At 54.3% G+C, this 16,036-nt stretch overlaps 1 protein-coding gene across 1 annotated transcript in view; it reads left to right on the top strand.

Moving 5' to 3' along the window:
* Window positions 1-16,036, top strand: part of LOC141955455 (hydrocephalus-inducing protein homolog) — a 96,324-nt gene that overhangs the window by 67,040 nt on the left and 13,248 nt on the right. The window contains 11 exon segments of the mRNA XM_074895223.1: window positions 980-1,235; window positions 3,101-3,244; window positions 4,974-5,117; window positions 5,963-6,276; window positions 7,717-7,909; window positions 9,799-9,915; window positions 10,609-10,818; window positions 11,670-11,807; window positions 13,491-13,668; window positions 14,177-14,307; window positions 14,971-15,104. Coding sequence (XP_074751324.1) covers window positions 980-1,235; window positions 3,101-3,244; window positions 4,974-5,117; window positions 5,963-6,276; window positions 7,717-7,909; window positions 9,799-9,915; window positions 10,609-10,818; window positions 11,670-11,807; window positions 13,491-13,668; window positions 14,177-14,307; window positions 14,971-15,104 — 1,959 coding nt within the window.

Below are 16,036 nucleotides of genomic sequence, written 5' to 3' on the forward strand. Positions count from 1 at the left end.
TTGTTGCCTTTGCTGTCAGCTGCAGAGCTGCCCCAGGTGAGCTGAGACGGGACCCAGGTAACATCTCAGATGAGCTGGGCTTTCCCAGAGCCACAAATTCTGCATCCACGCAGAGCTTCTCCAAGCTTTCGTCTGTGCTGTCCACCACAGAAACCATTTCACACTAAGCTTGTACGCATCATGTTTTAACAGTCTGTTTCAGCGGCTGGTTTGTTCTATTCTTGGCTCAGGTCTGTGCATTTAGCTGCCTGGGGCAGGCATGCATTTTGTAAGCCGTGTATTCTGTCCTTTTCAAAAAACCAGTAACTGTTCCAGGAACAATTCACGTCCTGGTCATGCTCAGATTTATAGAGGGTAAAATAATCACTCCAGATGAGCCTGCAGTTAGTGTTTCCTTACATGAAGAAATCAATTTCCCTTGAGTATTCATTTTGGTTTATATCTAGCTCTAGTTATTCATCTCTCATCGTTGCTCCATCCCCTCAGCAGCCAGACCTGGTCTTGCTGCCATGTTTGATTTGGGGAAACTTCTGTTGATCCTGTGTTCTCACAGTGCATTATCTTCCTAAACCACAACAGCAGCTGCACTGTTCAGGCAAAGGATGATGTGTTGGGGGTGATGAGGTTGGATGCTCCCTAAGGGGCTGGGGGTGCCAGGGCAGGGGCCCTGCCAGCGAGGCAGGGGGTGCCCAGGTCACCGGAGGGTCTCTAGGCTGGTGATGCTCTGTCTGCAGCAGCTGAGATGATGATCTTCATGCAGCTCTTCCTTGCTGTACGCAAACAGAGCAGCTGCTGGATGCTGATAAACTTTGGGGCAACCAAGGTCTGGCTTTTGCTGAAGCTTTGAGCTAGGTCAGCCTTTTTGGAGGTGTTTTTATTGCTGCGTGTGCAGTCGGGTAATGCCATCAGGGTGCTGAAGCCGGGTGACCACTGGGAGATAGCAGCTCCCATGACTTTTTCCATCTCTTTTCCCTTCCAGCCTGGATCCCTGCTGTTACCGCTTCAAGATAACAAACAAAGGACGGCGCACCCGTTGGCTCTACTGGTCAACAGCAGGTTCTGGCTCGTTCCGCCGGCGTCATCGTGTCCCTGCTGTCAGCACCACCGAGGGCCAAGGTTCCTCCCAGAGCCCCAGACCTGCCTGCCCTGGGTTTAAGGTTCAGCCACTGAGGGTGGAGCTGATGCCGGGCAAGACTACGGAGATGGTGCTGGAATGCTTCTCCAGCACTCCTCAGGTGAGGTCCCCCCCGAGGGCTGAGCCTTCCCCATCAGGAGCAAGTGCTTTCAAGAAACTGTTCTAACAGCACGAGCTACCATGGCAGCACCAGCTTTCCTTGCTGGCCACTGTCAGTTCCTAAGGCTTTTTCATGTTTCCATGGCTACTGTAAACCCAACCTGCTGATAGCAAAACACGGACTGAAGGAGATATTGCTACTTCAGGGGCAAATGGCAGGTTACAAGGTGTCATGTGCTGAGGCAGAAAGGAAGGGCAGAGAAAATAAGTTACACTTAGACTAGGAGCACAGGCAGAAAGTAAATAACAAAGTGCAAAGTAATGTATTTGGGGGAAGCAGTGAGTAAAACAAAACACCTGTGAAGGGAGGGAGTGTCTGGGAGTAGCATCATTTTTCCTCCGTAGACAAGCATGGGCAGAGGGCTCGTCTAGCACTGAGTCCTGAAGCAGAAAAATGAACACAGTGTGTCAGCTGTAGCGATCGGGTGATGTTCATCCACGTGGGAAACTGTTTGCAGGGATCGTTACAATTGACAGCTTGACTTTGTCAGTATTTCCATAACAGCTCACCTCAGTCTCTCAGCCAGTCCCAGGGTCCCAAGGGCAGCCAGGTCTCGCAGCAGCCTTGGATGGCAGCTCAGGGGGAGATTTCAGCAGGGTCACGGGGTGTTCTCCTCCCTGGACTCTTTATTTCCAGGGGAAATCCTACTCTGCAGAGAAACTTCCAGCTAACCCTGGTGTGCATTCCCTCTCTCCAAGACTGCTGGGCACAGATGTTTAGGCAAATGTGGAATAAATCTGCATCAAGCTCTTGCTGATACTTGTGTTTTGAAAGGTGTTTTAAAGGGCTGCCTTGGTAGGTAGCTTGAGGAATACTTGATTACTCACCTAGTTGACTGCGATGGGACTGTCCCTGTGCAGTTCGGAGCCCAAAGGTTTTGTTGAAGCAGGGAAAAGAAAGGAAATAAAGTGATCAGGGTGCTGGAGAGGCTGTCCTGCCGCGAAAGCTGAAAGAGGATCTGTGAGCTGAGCTGTGGCTACCTGGCTCCTGCAGTCAAAGCCAAGACCCTGGGAGTGGGCTTTCCACCTTCCTCGGGTCTTGAGAACTTAATACTCTTGATGTCGGTCAGAAGCCCAACTCCCTGCATCACACATGCAGCACAGATGGTTTTGAGTCTGTAGGCTCTGAGGAGGAGCTGTGGTGTTGTAGCAGAGGGAAGAGTGAGAAATGAAGGGAGGATTTTGGGGAACTGAAACCATGAGAAATCAGGAAAAAGTCTTAAGAGCATCCAGCTTAAGCAGAGGGTTTTCATGTAAACTGCAAGACCTCTCTTTCCTGGGGAGGTTTCTTTTAAAACCAGCTCTAGGAGGGCACAGTACCTGCTAGGAATGGGTGGCCCCCTCTTTACCTGAAGGCAGTCTGCCTGTTTGGGTTTTTCCCATGGATCCTGTCCTCTAAGCTTCCAAGGGAGGGTTTGCTAGCATTGGCCCTTCTGTCACCTGTTTCCCTTAATATAGTTGCATTTTTAAAAATTTTTTTTTAATAAGTTCCTACAGCTTTCTGTAAGTATTATGCCTGGCAGTGGGACAAATCAAAACAGTAATAATTTGGGGCAGGGACTATTACAATTGTAGGCAGCACATGACTCACAAGGGCTTTTTGTGGATAGTGGGGTGTGGCATTACGGACGTTTGAGAGCAGAATAAATGGGATGCAGCATAAAAAGAAAAGGGGGCTGTTGAGGAGCCCAGTGGCTGTAACTTGATGGCGGTAACAGGGTCTGTGGTTGGGTGGGCAGCAAATACAGTGCGTTTTGGGGACGCCCTGCTGGGCCCCGCTGGGTGACGGGTGACTCCTCCGTGCAGGTGGTGAAGGAGCGGCTGCTGTGCCACGCCGTCGTGGGGAGCAAGGCAGAGAAGGCTCCGATAATGGAAGTGGATGTCACCTGCGAGTTCATCGCTCCCATCCTGAAAATGTCCTCCAGGGAAATCACTTTCCGGGTGGAGAAGGTAAGTCTCTGGATTTCATCCTGGCACTGAAGAGCATGGCTGGTGACTGAAAGCCTGGTGGGGGTGTGCTTGTGTTCGAAGGAGGAAGTTAAATGGCTTCTCCAAGTCCCTGGGGCTTTGACTATTGAGCTGAGCGGGACCAAGATTTTGCCATTAACACTGAGATCAATATTTCGCCCCTCTGGGATCGGGAGCAGTCCCACCAGCTGTATTCTGCCTTTTTGATGTGGAGACAGAGTTGAGCTGCTGAGCCAAGGGCACAGGGCGAGATGTGTGGGACCCACGAGAACAGCGTGGGCTTTGCACAGCCACCTCGTGTGCTGGGGCTGAGGTGGGCGAGCAGAGTGCTGCAGCTGAGCGATGCTAAACCCCCTCCTCACCCTTCCTGAGGGGCTTCGTAAAGTAAGCGAGGGTGTTTTCAGGGATGGGACTGGTTTTTAACTTCACCCAAGTAAAACAGAGAGAACAGCTGCTCTGCCGAGGGGGATCATGGCTACTTCTAGAGAGACACCAGTTCCTGTACTCGGGGTGAAGGGAGGCTTCTGGGGATCCTCCAAGGCACGGTGATGTCTGAACACCGATCCTGTAGGGAAGCTGAGAAGAACTGAGATTCCTGTCAGCTCTTCAGGCTGATGAGAAAAACCTGTCATTTTGTCTGTTTGCCTTCTCTGCTCTTGGCATGGATGGTAGCTCTTTGCAATTCCCCAAGCTTCACCTTCTTCAAAGGACCCGCAGACATCCTTCAGCTGCAGTGATGATAACGCCAGCGCAAAGCAGGTGCCCCTTAGCCTCTGGATCCTGACTCCTGCATCACCTTCCCTCTCCCTTGAGGTGTCTGAAAAAGAGAAGATACTTCATTATTTAGTTTCTGTGTTTTCAGGCCTCTCCTCTGGTTCCCAGGCTTCCAGAGAAGCACAAAATCCTGTGAGCAGGCAGTTCAGGTTTAATTAGAAGCTTTTCAGCTATCCCTGATGTCTGCCTGTGGTCTGCTTGATGCCATGTGCTCGGATTTATTGAGTGTTATGACACTGCAGCTGTTTGATATCAGTACATCCAGAACAAGTTGCCCAAACACTGTCTAGTTTATATAAACCATGCAGGAAGCCCAGAGCAATGCATAAACAGGAAGAAATAGCTTAGGCAGAGCCGAGCTTTGAGGCTACAGACAGCTTGTCACTGGAGCAGGGGCAGCAGGACACCCGTTGCAGCCCGACTGTTGAGGTTTCTCCTGGCTGTATGTGCCTGTAGATGCTCAAAGCCAACCTTAGGCTGCTGCAGGCTCTCTGCTATGGGCCAAATCCTGCTCGCTTTTCTCCTCTGACCAGCATCACTGCTCTTATGAGGCTACTAGAGCTGACAAGGTTGTAAGAAATGACTATGTGAGTGAAAATCATCTTGTGCCGTTCTTCTCGAGAGGATAGAAAATGGAGACAAGTGCTCTGGGTTCACTTTCTGCTATTGGTCTTGTTCATGCAGCTGCCTCCTCTCAGGGTCCTATTCCCTCCTCTGTGTGCCAGTGTTTCCCTGTCCCCGGGGGATGCTGTGGTTTCTAAACACGGAAGGATCTGATATACTTAGAGAAAAACCACCTAGAAGGATAGAAACTAACAAAAATAGTAAATAGAGGTGTATGCACTTCTGGGGTTGGAAAACTTGAAATGCATCAGAAAGGGAAGGACTTCCGTGGCTACTTCATGTTGTTTTTTCCCCTTGTGTCCTGTTTCTGTAGCAACCTGGTGATGTCCTAACTCTGCAGCACCAGTCTCTGTCTTTAAGAAACGCCTCGGCCCTGCCACTCAGCGTCGTCCTGGCCTTAGAGCAGCCCTTCTTAATCTGTGACGCGGAGCGGCAGCCCCTCTCTGCAGACGCTCAGGTGAGCAGCCGTGGGCCCTCCCGCTGTGGGGTTTGAAGAGGGGGGGTGTGGTGGTACGTTTCTGTTAGGAGGTCCTCTAGCAGAGAAGTTTATTCTTTAGACTCAGCAGTAGACTGGCCTGAACTAAGTCAGATTTGAAGCAAGCTGCTGAAGGAAACGAAATATCATCTGAACTGGGGAAATACATCCTGGCTCTAAGACGTGAGGAGAGGGGAGCAGGCAGCTAGGCCTGGGCAAGCCGTGTATAACGGTGTCTCTTGGAAGTCACTGAGCTCTCCAGCAGCCATTCTCAGATACCCTCCAGAGCAGCTGGCTTTCCTCAGGGGCAGCCCTGCCTCCAGGAAGGCTGAGGAGGCTCCTCCAGCCGCTGCCTGGCCCCTGCCCTGTTGTTGGAGGAAGGGGTTGGACATGGGCTCTGCTAAACGTTGTAGGCACGGCCACCGCTTCTGTGCTGTGCCAGTGACTAGCCCCTGCAAGGGCGAGGCTGCAGTGCCATGCTGCTTGTGCTGGGAGGGCAAAGCAGTTCCTCTAGAGCTGGGGCAAAAGGCCCTGGTGTGCCAAATGCTGATTTAGTTGTGTATTTAGCACATCGCTCCTGGGGGTCCCGAATTCAGCAGTAGAATATTTATTTTCCTCGTGTATTGATGCAGAGCACAGTGAGATGAGCCTGAGATAGTCTCAGACAGAGCGTGGTGGGGCTTGCAGTCAGGCACACACTGTGAAGAAAACACAGGATGAACTGAGAAGCCTATGCTGGGGTCAGACGTTGAACATTTCCACGTTTCGTGCTGCCAGACCTTGGGACTTCATCACACTGGTGATTAATACTCTTCATTTCCTTGCAGCCCATGAAGCTGGAGATAGGGGAGGAACTTCTTCTCTCCATCAGATTTAACCCTGCTTATAAAGAGGATTTGTGTAGCCGGGTAGTGGAGAAGGTTCTAAAGATACAGTTTCTGGAGCATCCTCATGAGGAGCAGGTCACCATTCGGGGAGAAGTCTACTTCCCAAATCTCCGTATCCAGCCCACGGCCCTGGACTTCGGCTGCATCTTGAACGACACCAAAGATGTGCGTTACATCGAGCTGACCAACTGCAGCCCGCTTCTTGTCCAGTACCACTGGTCCTTCCTGATGGACAGCTGCGTGAGCCAGATGAGGTATGTGCCCCTTTGCTCTCTCCTTGAAGCTCTTCTCCTTCCTCGTGTCCTGTTTGTGCTTTGCAAAGACCAAGGCTGTTTGCCTGTGATCTGACAAATTGCTTTCAACTTTCCCTGGGGGAGTAACACCTCCCAGCCGTGGTCGGGCTTAGGTGCTCAGGGAATAAGTGATCACCAGTTTGACGCTGGGAAGGAAACAACGTTCTCCAGCCAAGCTGGGGCTGTGAGATGCTACCAACACTTCCTGCATTGTCCATAACCTAGAGTCCTGCTTTATTTCTGGAGCTACAAACCCATACCTAGGCACTGGGACAAGCAGATATATGATTTTTCTTCCCTGCCAACCCTATGTGTTGTCATTTTACACTAAGAACCTACACAGTCTCTTGCTGCTGCTTTACTGTAGCCCCCATACTGGTTCCCCTGGGAAGGAAGGCTGGGGTTGGAAAGCTGCTTTCTCAGACCTTTGTGGCCTGAGGCGAACACCACACTGGTGCAGTGAGTTTTCATCTGTTGAACTGCACATCACATTCCCCAAACAGCCATTTAGTGTCTTACAGGGAAAGGGCAGGTTCTGCTGCAGCTGTGGGTGCAGCTGTAGGCGTTGGTGGGAGCACTTGTCTGAACGTCCTGGGAAGCAGGGCCAGCCCGCGCTGGGCTGTGGTTTACAAGCTCCCTTCCCCGGAGCACCGATCGCTGCTGCTTCGGCGCTCCTCAGGGATCAACGGGCTGTTCAGCCGTGTCTCTGCCGGAGTTTCTCAGCGGGTCTTTCCACGCTGCCCCGCGTGTGTGGGGTGTCCCGTGCCGGGCTCCGTGGGTGCCCCGCACGGCGCTGGGCTCTGTCGGGGTTAGGGCGCAGCAGGCTCCGGGCTCTATCCCTGCTCCTGCCTTACGTGCTTGGAGAAAGCCTCGGGCGTTGCTGCTTGCTTGTGCTGACCTGCAGCTGCGGGTGGTGTCAGGGGAAATATTCCGGGTTAGCACCTGGTGGAGCTGCAGAAGTTCTCGCCTTGGCCCTCTGGGTGGGGGAGGCCCAGTCTGCAGCTGTGGGTGCTTTCAGGAGGGCACTGGCGGCTCTGCACTGGCTTGTTGCTCTCCGGATCTGCCCCTTTGTGTCTCAGGCTCACCTTTTTGCACAGTCTGTGTGTGTCTTCCTTTCCTGCTGTGATTTTTACCTCCCTACAAGGTTTTCACCCGTGTCCTCTTCCATTTCTCCTTGCAACCAGTTGCCAGCTGCCTGTGCCGCCGCTACAGCAGCGTCATCCCTAGGCAGCCCCGTATGCTGACCTGCTCCATCCTGGTTTGGGAGCTGCTGGCTCAGACCCGTTACTGAATTCACACCCGCAGTGCCCAGCCGGGGGCCGCATCCTGCCGAGGAGCTGCTCGTGCAGGCTTCCCTCCCTCCCACTGCAGGTCCACAATCAAAGTCATGTTATTTTCCAGGTTCAGCCCTCTGGTACCGAAATTTTTCACCAAACCCCAACCACCAAAAAAGGAGGGAGCCTGGTTGGAGCGCTCGGTGTCTGCAGGGAGCAGCTGCAGGGGTGGAGGTGTGGAGGAGCCAGCTGAAGCCCTGGGAGCCGCGGGGGATCCTGCCCAAGAGCCAGCAGGTGCAGATGACTCCCTGGAAGCAAAGGTAGATTTTCTTGTACACCTACCGCTTGCGTTGCCTCCCCCATCTTGCCACTGAAAAGCCGTACTTGTGCCAGTCCCCCTTTTTGCTGCCCTGCTGTCATGTGCCCTGAGGGTGGGCTGGGCAGCAGGGCCAGCGGCTGGACATGGGACTTCTGGGGAGGGAGAAATCGGGTAGTTTTGCTTGGAGAAGCCCACTGAGATCCTACAGACCTATGCTGAGTTTGGGGTTTTTTAGCTTGTTTTTACACTGTAAACTGAGCCTTTTATCTGCATCATGATGTGAAGGCTTCCAGTTTCCTTCCTGTATCAAGCTGTGCCAAGTACTGTGATCTCCAGGTACCACCTTCTCACCCCCAGCTGGAGCTGCATGTTTTTATGTCTCTGCCTTCACCCGAGACCTGCAGTATCGCAGGGATGGCCACAGAGCCATCTTTGATAAAATGAGACTTTTCAAGGTCATTGTCTCTTCCTCCTGGCATGAAAAATGGCCTTTGGTCTGCTGACCTTCCTGGTGAACCTCGGTGCTTTGGAGCTTGATGTCCGTGCTAGTGGGAACTGGCGCCTTGTTCTGCATCGTGTGGGACAGAGGCTGCTCCTGGGGCAATAAAAGAGGATGCAAGAAAGCATGGGAAGTTCTGAAAGCACTGGCGTTGACATTAAGGTCAAGGAGAGGGGTTGCACCTGCTCACATCCAAACTTCGGTCATTTTAACATTATAACGGCACATTTTTTCTGGATCAGGAGAAATGATACCCCGTAGACGTAAAGAATGGCGTGGCTGAATGTTTTTGGATAGAAGCGTGGAATCTTCTTTATTTCCTGCTTTGTTGCCATGTATGCAGAAACAAACCAGAGAAAATCCAGTAGGTGTGGCTAAGTAGGATCCAAAAGGCTTCAAAGGATACGCCTGGATTGCAGCTTCCCCTTCTGCTTGTGTGACTGTGTCAAGGCAATACCCACATAACCTCCCTGGGGAGGCGGGAGACCATAGGCCTAGGAAAGGTGCGGGTTAGAATCTTTGGGAATAGGCACTTGGCAAAGCTTTGCTAGGCTTGAAAATGTGGAGATGAGAGAAAGAGCATTGAATCTTCTGATTCTGAGCTTCATCTACCGGGGAGATGTAGCCTCTGATTAGGTGTAAAGATGTCCCATAAAAATTCTTGCAGATTCTGCTGATGCCAAGGCCCCAGCACAAAGCCCTTCTTCACGTTACTGAAGAAGCAGGTATTGCCACACTTCAAAAGCACTCACAAAGCCCTCGCTTATTAAATAGGGGATGAGGTTCCTTTTGAAAGATGGCACCGCTGAGGTCAAACACCAGCTCTCAGCTGCTGGGAGACAGAAGAACATCTCTGCCGCCTTCTTCAGGAAGGTGTCATTCAAGAGAGTGACTTGGTGGAGATCCTCAGCTCTCCAGCACTGATGGGTGCGCGAGATGAAACCTAAGCACTCTCTGAAATGGGATACTTGTGCCAAGCCCTTATTTTCCTGGTTTGATACTTCTCGCTTGCAGCTGTGCTCCTGCTTTTGTCCTGAAGAACCTAACCTGTCGAGGCATGGGGTTCTGGGCACGTTCCCTGGGCAGGAGTGAGCGAAGCTGGTCTGGCACAAGGGTGCAAAATGCCCTTGAGGTCTCTGCCAGGACTGAGGGCTGGGTGCGCTCAGCTTCCCCATGCACGCTTGCGCGTAGGAAGCGCAGGCGGAGCCCGTGTCTCACCTGTGGGTGGGCTTGGACCCACTCAACGGATGGCACGGACATACCCGTACTTGATTTGCACCCCGGTCCCATCTCAGCTGCTCCTGGCTGGGTGAGGTGGCGGAGCCTGCAGCAGAGTGCTCTCGCCCAGACCAGCCAGGTGCTCGCTGCAGCCCATGGTGCTTGTTTTGCAGGTGCTGCCATCCCCTGCTGAGGAGCTGGAAGGGGCTGTGGAGACACAGGGCCTGGTGGGGATCAACAGACTGATGCAGTCTGTGGAGGCAGAGCCCGTCAGCTTGGGAATGGAGGAGGTAAGTGGGAATCCATCTTGTGCCACGTTTCCGGTGTGGCAAGCAGTTCTGTAGCCCCCCCTCCCCACTGGTGGCCCTCGATGCTGCTCGCAGAGTGGCCTCGCGTCCCTCCAAGCCCATCGCACAGCGCTGCTGAAGCAACCGGTCACTGGAGAGGCCACGCAGGACGTGTCGTAGGGCTGACCTGTGCAGCAGCTATGGAGGGCATTCTTCATCTTGTTGCTAATCAAGTGGTCAACAGGAAATTTCTGCGGTAGCTTTTGCTGTAGCATCTTGAGAGCGCGCAGCATGCGAATTGGAGAGAGTGGAAAGCATCAGGAGTCAGATGAGCTGGGCTGGAGTCCTCCCCCCAGCTCTGAGAGCTTTCACCTCTGAATACGGTGTTTTGCTTAGGGCAGTAAAAGGTGCTTTTAAAGGCAAGTTCTGCAGTGGAGAGAATTTCTTGCTGCCAGGCGACATCCCAAATTACTTTTAATATGTAGTGTATTAATTAATGAGGGAGCATGGGAGAAGGTTTTCCCCGTGGCCCCTCCACTGGTAAGTGGAATGGGTACAGGATGAGATTAGGATGATTTTGCCTGTGTTTGAGGAAGAGCCCCCTCCAGCCACGTCTGTACTTCGCTCCAAGCCATGGCTGCTCTTCTGCATCAATTTCCATGCTTGACATCTTGATCTCTCCTCGCCTACCTCCAGGTTTTCGATGTCCTGCCGCTTTGCGGTGTGCTGCAGCCAGGCAAGAGCCAGCGGGTCATGTTCACCTTCTTTGGCCACACAAATATCGTCGCCCACGTCACGGCGCTGTGCAGGGTGGAAGGAGGCCCGACCTATGAGATCGCGCTGAGCGGGGAGGCTTCGCTCATCAACTACCTCCTAGACGTCACGGAGATCAACTGCGGGCTGCAGGTACCGCACGCTTCTCTTGGCAGAGGTCCTTGCCGTGAAACCATCACCGGCGTGTTGCTGCCACCTAGGGCTGGGGCTCTCTCCCCTTCCCAACTACTTTGTTGGCTCTATGGCTTGGAAGTACAACCTTGGAGTGATATGTTCTGCATCCAATCTGGTTTTTAATAACCATGTCCGCCCCCCTCCATCTGGTAATTCCTCCTCCTCAAGGTAACTAACGCCGCCTCCTGGGGCAGGCAGGGTCCCAGTGGTGATCTCCAGAGGGACGTGCCCCAAGACGTCCATCTGCTGATCCGCTCCTAAAGCCTGAGGTCCCAGGAGGTGCTCTCTTTTAATGTTCTTGATTAATCAGCAAAATAAACCAGGGAGGAAGTTAACTTGGGCTTCCCAGTAGCTGGAGAGAATGTCCTAGAATAATCCCCACTTCCTTTCGGTCAAAAACCCCACAGATATTTCCAGCTGTTGGCCCTGTCTCCCATTTTGCTGTCACTGCAGGTGCTTTTTCTTCTGCAGTGTCTTGATGGCACCTCCTTTGTCCCAGCTGGGTGTGAGATGACACACCATGAGGTGCAGAGAGCTTGTCTCCTCTTTGCTTTCCTTATGACTGATCTCTGTGGTTGGCATTGCCCCTCTGCGTGCCACCATCAGTGTCTGTTCCTGCGTAGGGCTAAGGGGTGCCCTGTGGCGGTGGCTTACCCAGGTTAACCAGGGAGACTCAAGTGCCCGTATCTCCTCTGCCTCTGCTTTTCTCCTGCGTTGAGTTCATTTGCTCACACCCCAGTGAATGCAGAAGGAGGTTCCCAGTATCAGGCCTGTGCCTTCATCTTGCCACTCCTCTGTCCTCTCTCCAGCTGTTTAACAAAGTCACCGAAGCAGAGGTCACCCTGCAGAACAGAGGGAAGATGGGCTTCAACTACGTGGTGCTAAGTCCCGGCGTGGGGACCGCAGAGAGCCCCCTGCCCGGCGTGCCCCTGGTCCTGCCCAGCACGGTGAGTACGGAGGTGGCGCCTGGACCCTGGCTGTGGGTCAGGCTGCCCAGGAGGGGGTTGTGGGGGAAAAACACAAAATTAAAAAAAAGAAAGCAACCCACAAAAGCAGACAGGAGAGACAGGGCTGTAAGCATCTGCTGCTGGGGGGCAGGGGTGGTCCAGCAAGCACGGTCCTAACGGCCCCCCTTCACGGCCTTTGCCGGCGGGTGACCCTGCCGTCACACAGCAGCCACTGGCCGGAGGCACCAGCGCTTCGGTGGCTCTGGGGACCCCAACTGCTGAGCGCTCCGGCTGTGCGGGCACCGGGGCCGCGCTGTGCCGGCTCTCCTGGGGGTCACCGTGCCCAGGCTGTGTGATCGGACAGGGCTTAGCCCTTGTCCCTGCCTGTAGCACACCCTGCCAGGCCCCTGCCAGCACTGAGCGGGACTTAAATCCTCTCTCACTTGGGCATGAAGCTGCTTTGGCAGAATTGTAGCAGCCCCTGTGCCGGTCCCCCACTCCCCCATCTTTGCTGCTCTGCAGGAGCTCTGTGGGGCAGTGAGGGAGCCAGGCAGGAGCAGGGCTGGAACAGCGAGGAGAGGAGTTTGCAGCATCCCACCGTCCGAACTTCTCAGTCCTGCGTGGCTGTCTTTGGGCTGGAGCAGCATTCCTGTCTAGTCCCTTTTTGCAGTGGGAAGAGGAAGCCAAACGGCATTCACATTTCCTCATGCCTGTCTCCTACAAGGGGTGGCACACTGACGCCCTCTTCCTGCCAGCTTCCCAAGACCCAGCTCTGCTTGTCCCCGCACAGTCGGTCGCTTTAACAGCCCCGCCGGCGCTGGCAGCTTGGCAGGGCTGGCTTTCGCTGCAGCTGTGTTCTGCGCTGCACCAGGGGCTCAGGGCACCAAGTGGCAGGATCTGTCCCGCTCAGCAGCTTCTCCCTGCAGCGTGAAGGGGAGCGGGGAGCCGAGGGTCCAGCCCAGCGTGCAGAGGGCGAGCCGAGGGAAGCTGCGGCTGTGTCCCGTCACCCAGGGCTGTGTTGCTGTCCGCTTGCATTTGCTCTCAGCCTGGCTGGCGTGAGCCTAGCCTGGGGCTGGGGCAGCCTTTCTGGAAGCCCGGAGAGGAGGTGCCCTGCCTGGCAACACCTTCCCTAGATGTCATCCTAGTCTCTGCTCCTGCCTTTCCGGAGATGCATGTTTGCAGGTCACCGTGAGTCTGGATAGGCTCACGCACCCCGGTGTAACCGCACAGGCAGGAGGTGTTTGGTTGGGATCATTGTAAGGGGTCAGGCCCTTCAACACCAGCCTGGGAACCGCTGGTGTGCTGTGGCAGGAGCTGCTGGCCATGATGAGAGTGTGGGCACTTCCCTTATTTTGTATAGTGGCTGCTAAAAGATCTTTTATTTCTTCAGTCTGGCTCTTGCTAGCAGAGGGTAAACACCATTAGGGGCAGAGCTGTGCTCATGCTGAGCAGGGGGTGGTCTGTGGGTCTGTCCTGGGGGAATGCATCCCTACGGGCCCTCCGAAGGACCTGGTGTAGGAGACCTCAGCTTCTGTGATTCTATGAAAGCGAGAAGGCGATGCTGTCTGATACTTTGTTATGTACGAGAACCTGCCTTCTCTTCTCGGCATGTCTGTCGTCTGAGCCGTCCCTCCGCCAAACCCTCTCTGGTGCATTCCCTCCCTCTTCTCCCACACCCTGCAGGGTTACGTTGGACCTGGCAAGGAGCAAGTCCTGAAAGTCTACTACCTGCCAGGAGTGCCTGGAGCCTTCCGCAGGACTTTCCAGATCCAAGTGGGTCACCTGGAGCCCGAAGAAATCTCCCTGAAGGGAGAGGGGAGCTTTCCCAGGATCTACTTGGACCTGCCCAGGAACATCAAAGGTGAGCACGGCCTGTCTGCTCCCCAGGAGGGGCCCCTGTTTCTCCCCCATGTCAGATGCCCGTAGGGCAGCTCAAACTGCCTCCACCAAGCCTGGAGGTTTCAGGGCTGTCAGACCAACACTCAACACCCCGGTTGCTTCCTGAAGCTCTGGCAGATGAGCCCGTGTGGGCTTTGCCCCAGGAACCATCCTGCAGAGCTTGCCAGCAGGTCGGAGTCCTGGGAAGGTGATGGCTAGACAGAAATGCTCTGGAAAGCTGAGCACAGGCTGGCAGGGATTTTGTCAGGGTTGGATTTGCAGCACATTGCAGGGGATGAGATGCTCCCATGTGGGGAGGAAGATGGGTGGGAATGAACATCAGGGTTGATAGAGGAGAAGCATCTACTTTCCATACATTGCTTGGGAAGGGTGTTTCTGGGAGAGGCCAGAGTCAGGGGAGTGGGGCTTCCCAGCTTTGAGGGGAATGGCTCTGTGCCCCGCTTCTATTTGTGGATGTTTTCTTCCTTCAGGAAATGAAAAATATGAGAAGGTCCTCAAGGAGGTGATAGAAAAGATGGAGGAAGATGGCCAGAGAGAGGAAGCAGCAGTTCTGGGGGCGGCTGTGGCTGCGGAGCCACCCCCAGATCCCTTGGACGCCGTGGTGAGAATGGCTGCTGCCCCGTTTGACGCGTGCCACCCTCCCCCGGTGTCACTGGGTCCCTGGCAGCCCGCAGCAGGCTTCCCGGGGCCCTGCTGGCACTTGGGACCTCCCTGCCCACACCTGCCCATGATCCTGCACAGCTCAGCAGTGCCCCCGGGGCTGCCCCAGGGAGAGATCCTGAAGACCCTGCTCAAGTGATGAAATTTATGGCACTTCGTGATGGGATGTAGGTCATCACTGGGGGATTTGCTGCTCACAACCCAAGCCCTGCCAGGTTTACAGAGCTTAATAGCAGCAGCCTGACTGTGCTCTGGGACTGTGCTGCCAGTGCTGATCTCTCAGAGACAGCAGCCTTATCATGACTCCCTTTACAAGAGAGCTCTTGTCCGAGCTGCTTTGACACTGGCTGGGGGCAGGCAAAGACTTGGAGCTCTGTAAGGTTCCTGGCTTGTCTGTCTGGCCAGATCAGCTTTTGTAACAGTGACTGGGCAGGCGAAGTTGCTGGAGTTCGTTGCCCTTGAGATGAGGCCCTGACTGAGAGAGCAGGAGGTGTCACAGACACTGAGCAGCGAGACAGAAGGACCCCATCACCCCTCCAACACGAGCAGGGGGGAGCCTTGGGAAGGACCGTTGCTAACCAGCCGCTGCCTTTCCTTCCCTCAGCTGGACCCTGGGCTGCAGATGCAGATGGAGCAGCTGCTGATGGAAGAACACGCCCTGGAGCAGCAGAAAGCTCTCACCTCTGGTCCCCCAGAGGCCACTGCCTTTGACCAGCGCGCTCGTCAGAGGCTTCTCAAGTTAGTAGGGGCTCCCGTACCCTGTCTCCAGGTGCCCCGAGGGTAGCACCCAGCAGTGCACCCCTGCTCCTGAGAGCTGGGGGTAGTGGGGACTCCAGAAAGGGTCTGATCCTGGTGGCTTTGCCGTGCTCCCTGTGAGCAGCTCACTGCCACAGAGCCACCCTGAGCTTTGGAGGTGCTCAGCTCCCCACAGGCGCTGGGTCCTGCTCTTAGGGCTGAGGGGGCAAGTGCAGAGCATCAGGCCCTTCCAGAGAGCACCAGCACCGTCCCTGCTGACCAGATCTGAAAGAGGCAACTCAAATCTTTGTTCCGGCTAACAGACCACACTGAGCAAAAAGAGTAGGGAACCGCAGAGGCTGACACACCCTTGACAAATCCGGTGGCTCGCATGCTGGTGGGACTGCAGGGCTTACCTCGGTATCTTCCCTCTGCTCCTCCATGAGGAGGCACGGGCACGGTAGGCTCCAGTTCGGGAAGATGCTCTGCAAAACAGATCACGTAGGTGCTTTCCCGAGTGAGATTGCTCTGGGAAAGGCCCCTCCCGTGAATCTTGCAGGTGTTGATTGCCGCATTTGTCCGTGCTGCTTTGGGGACAGATCTGGTTGCAGAGCAGTGAAGATTTCCTGTGCAGGCGAATCCCATGACAAGGTCCTGAAGCACTTTCAGGCTGGGGCTGCACATGGGGCATAGCAGTTTCACTGAGACCGGTGGAGGTCCACTGGACTTACCTACAGTGGCTTCCCGCAGCAGAGGAGCTGTGATAAATGATATTCATTTTAAACTAATTTTATTTTAAGGCCCCACTGGTAGCTGATAAAACCTAGGTCCTATGCTCCTCGTGACTTACCAAAGTCTTATTACCAGGTGGTCAGGCCTTGGATTTCATGGTCTTGAGTTGAGTTTTTACAACAGTGAATCCAGAAATATTTTAT

Source organism: Athene noctua, unplaced genomic scaffold, assembly GCF_965140245.1.
Source record: "Athene noctua unplaced genomic scaffold, bAthNoc1.hap1.1 HAP1_HAP1_scaffold_252, whole genome shotgun sequence".
NCBI classification, from domain to species: Eukaryota; Metazoa; Chordata; class Aves; order Strigiformes; family Strigidae; genus Athene; species Athene noctua.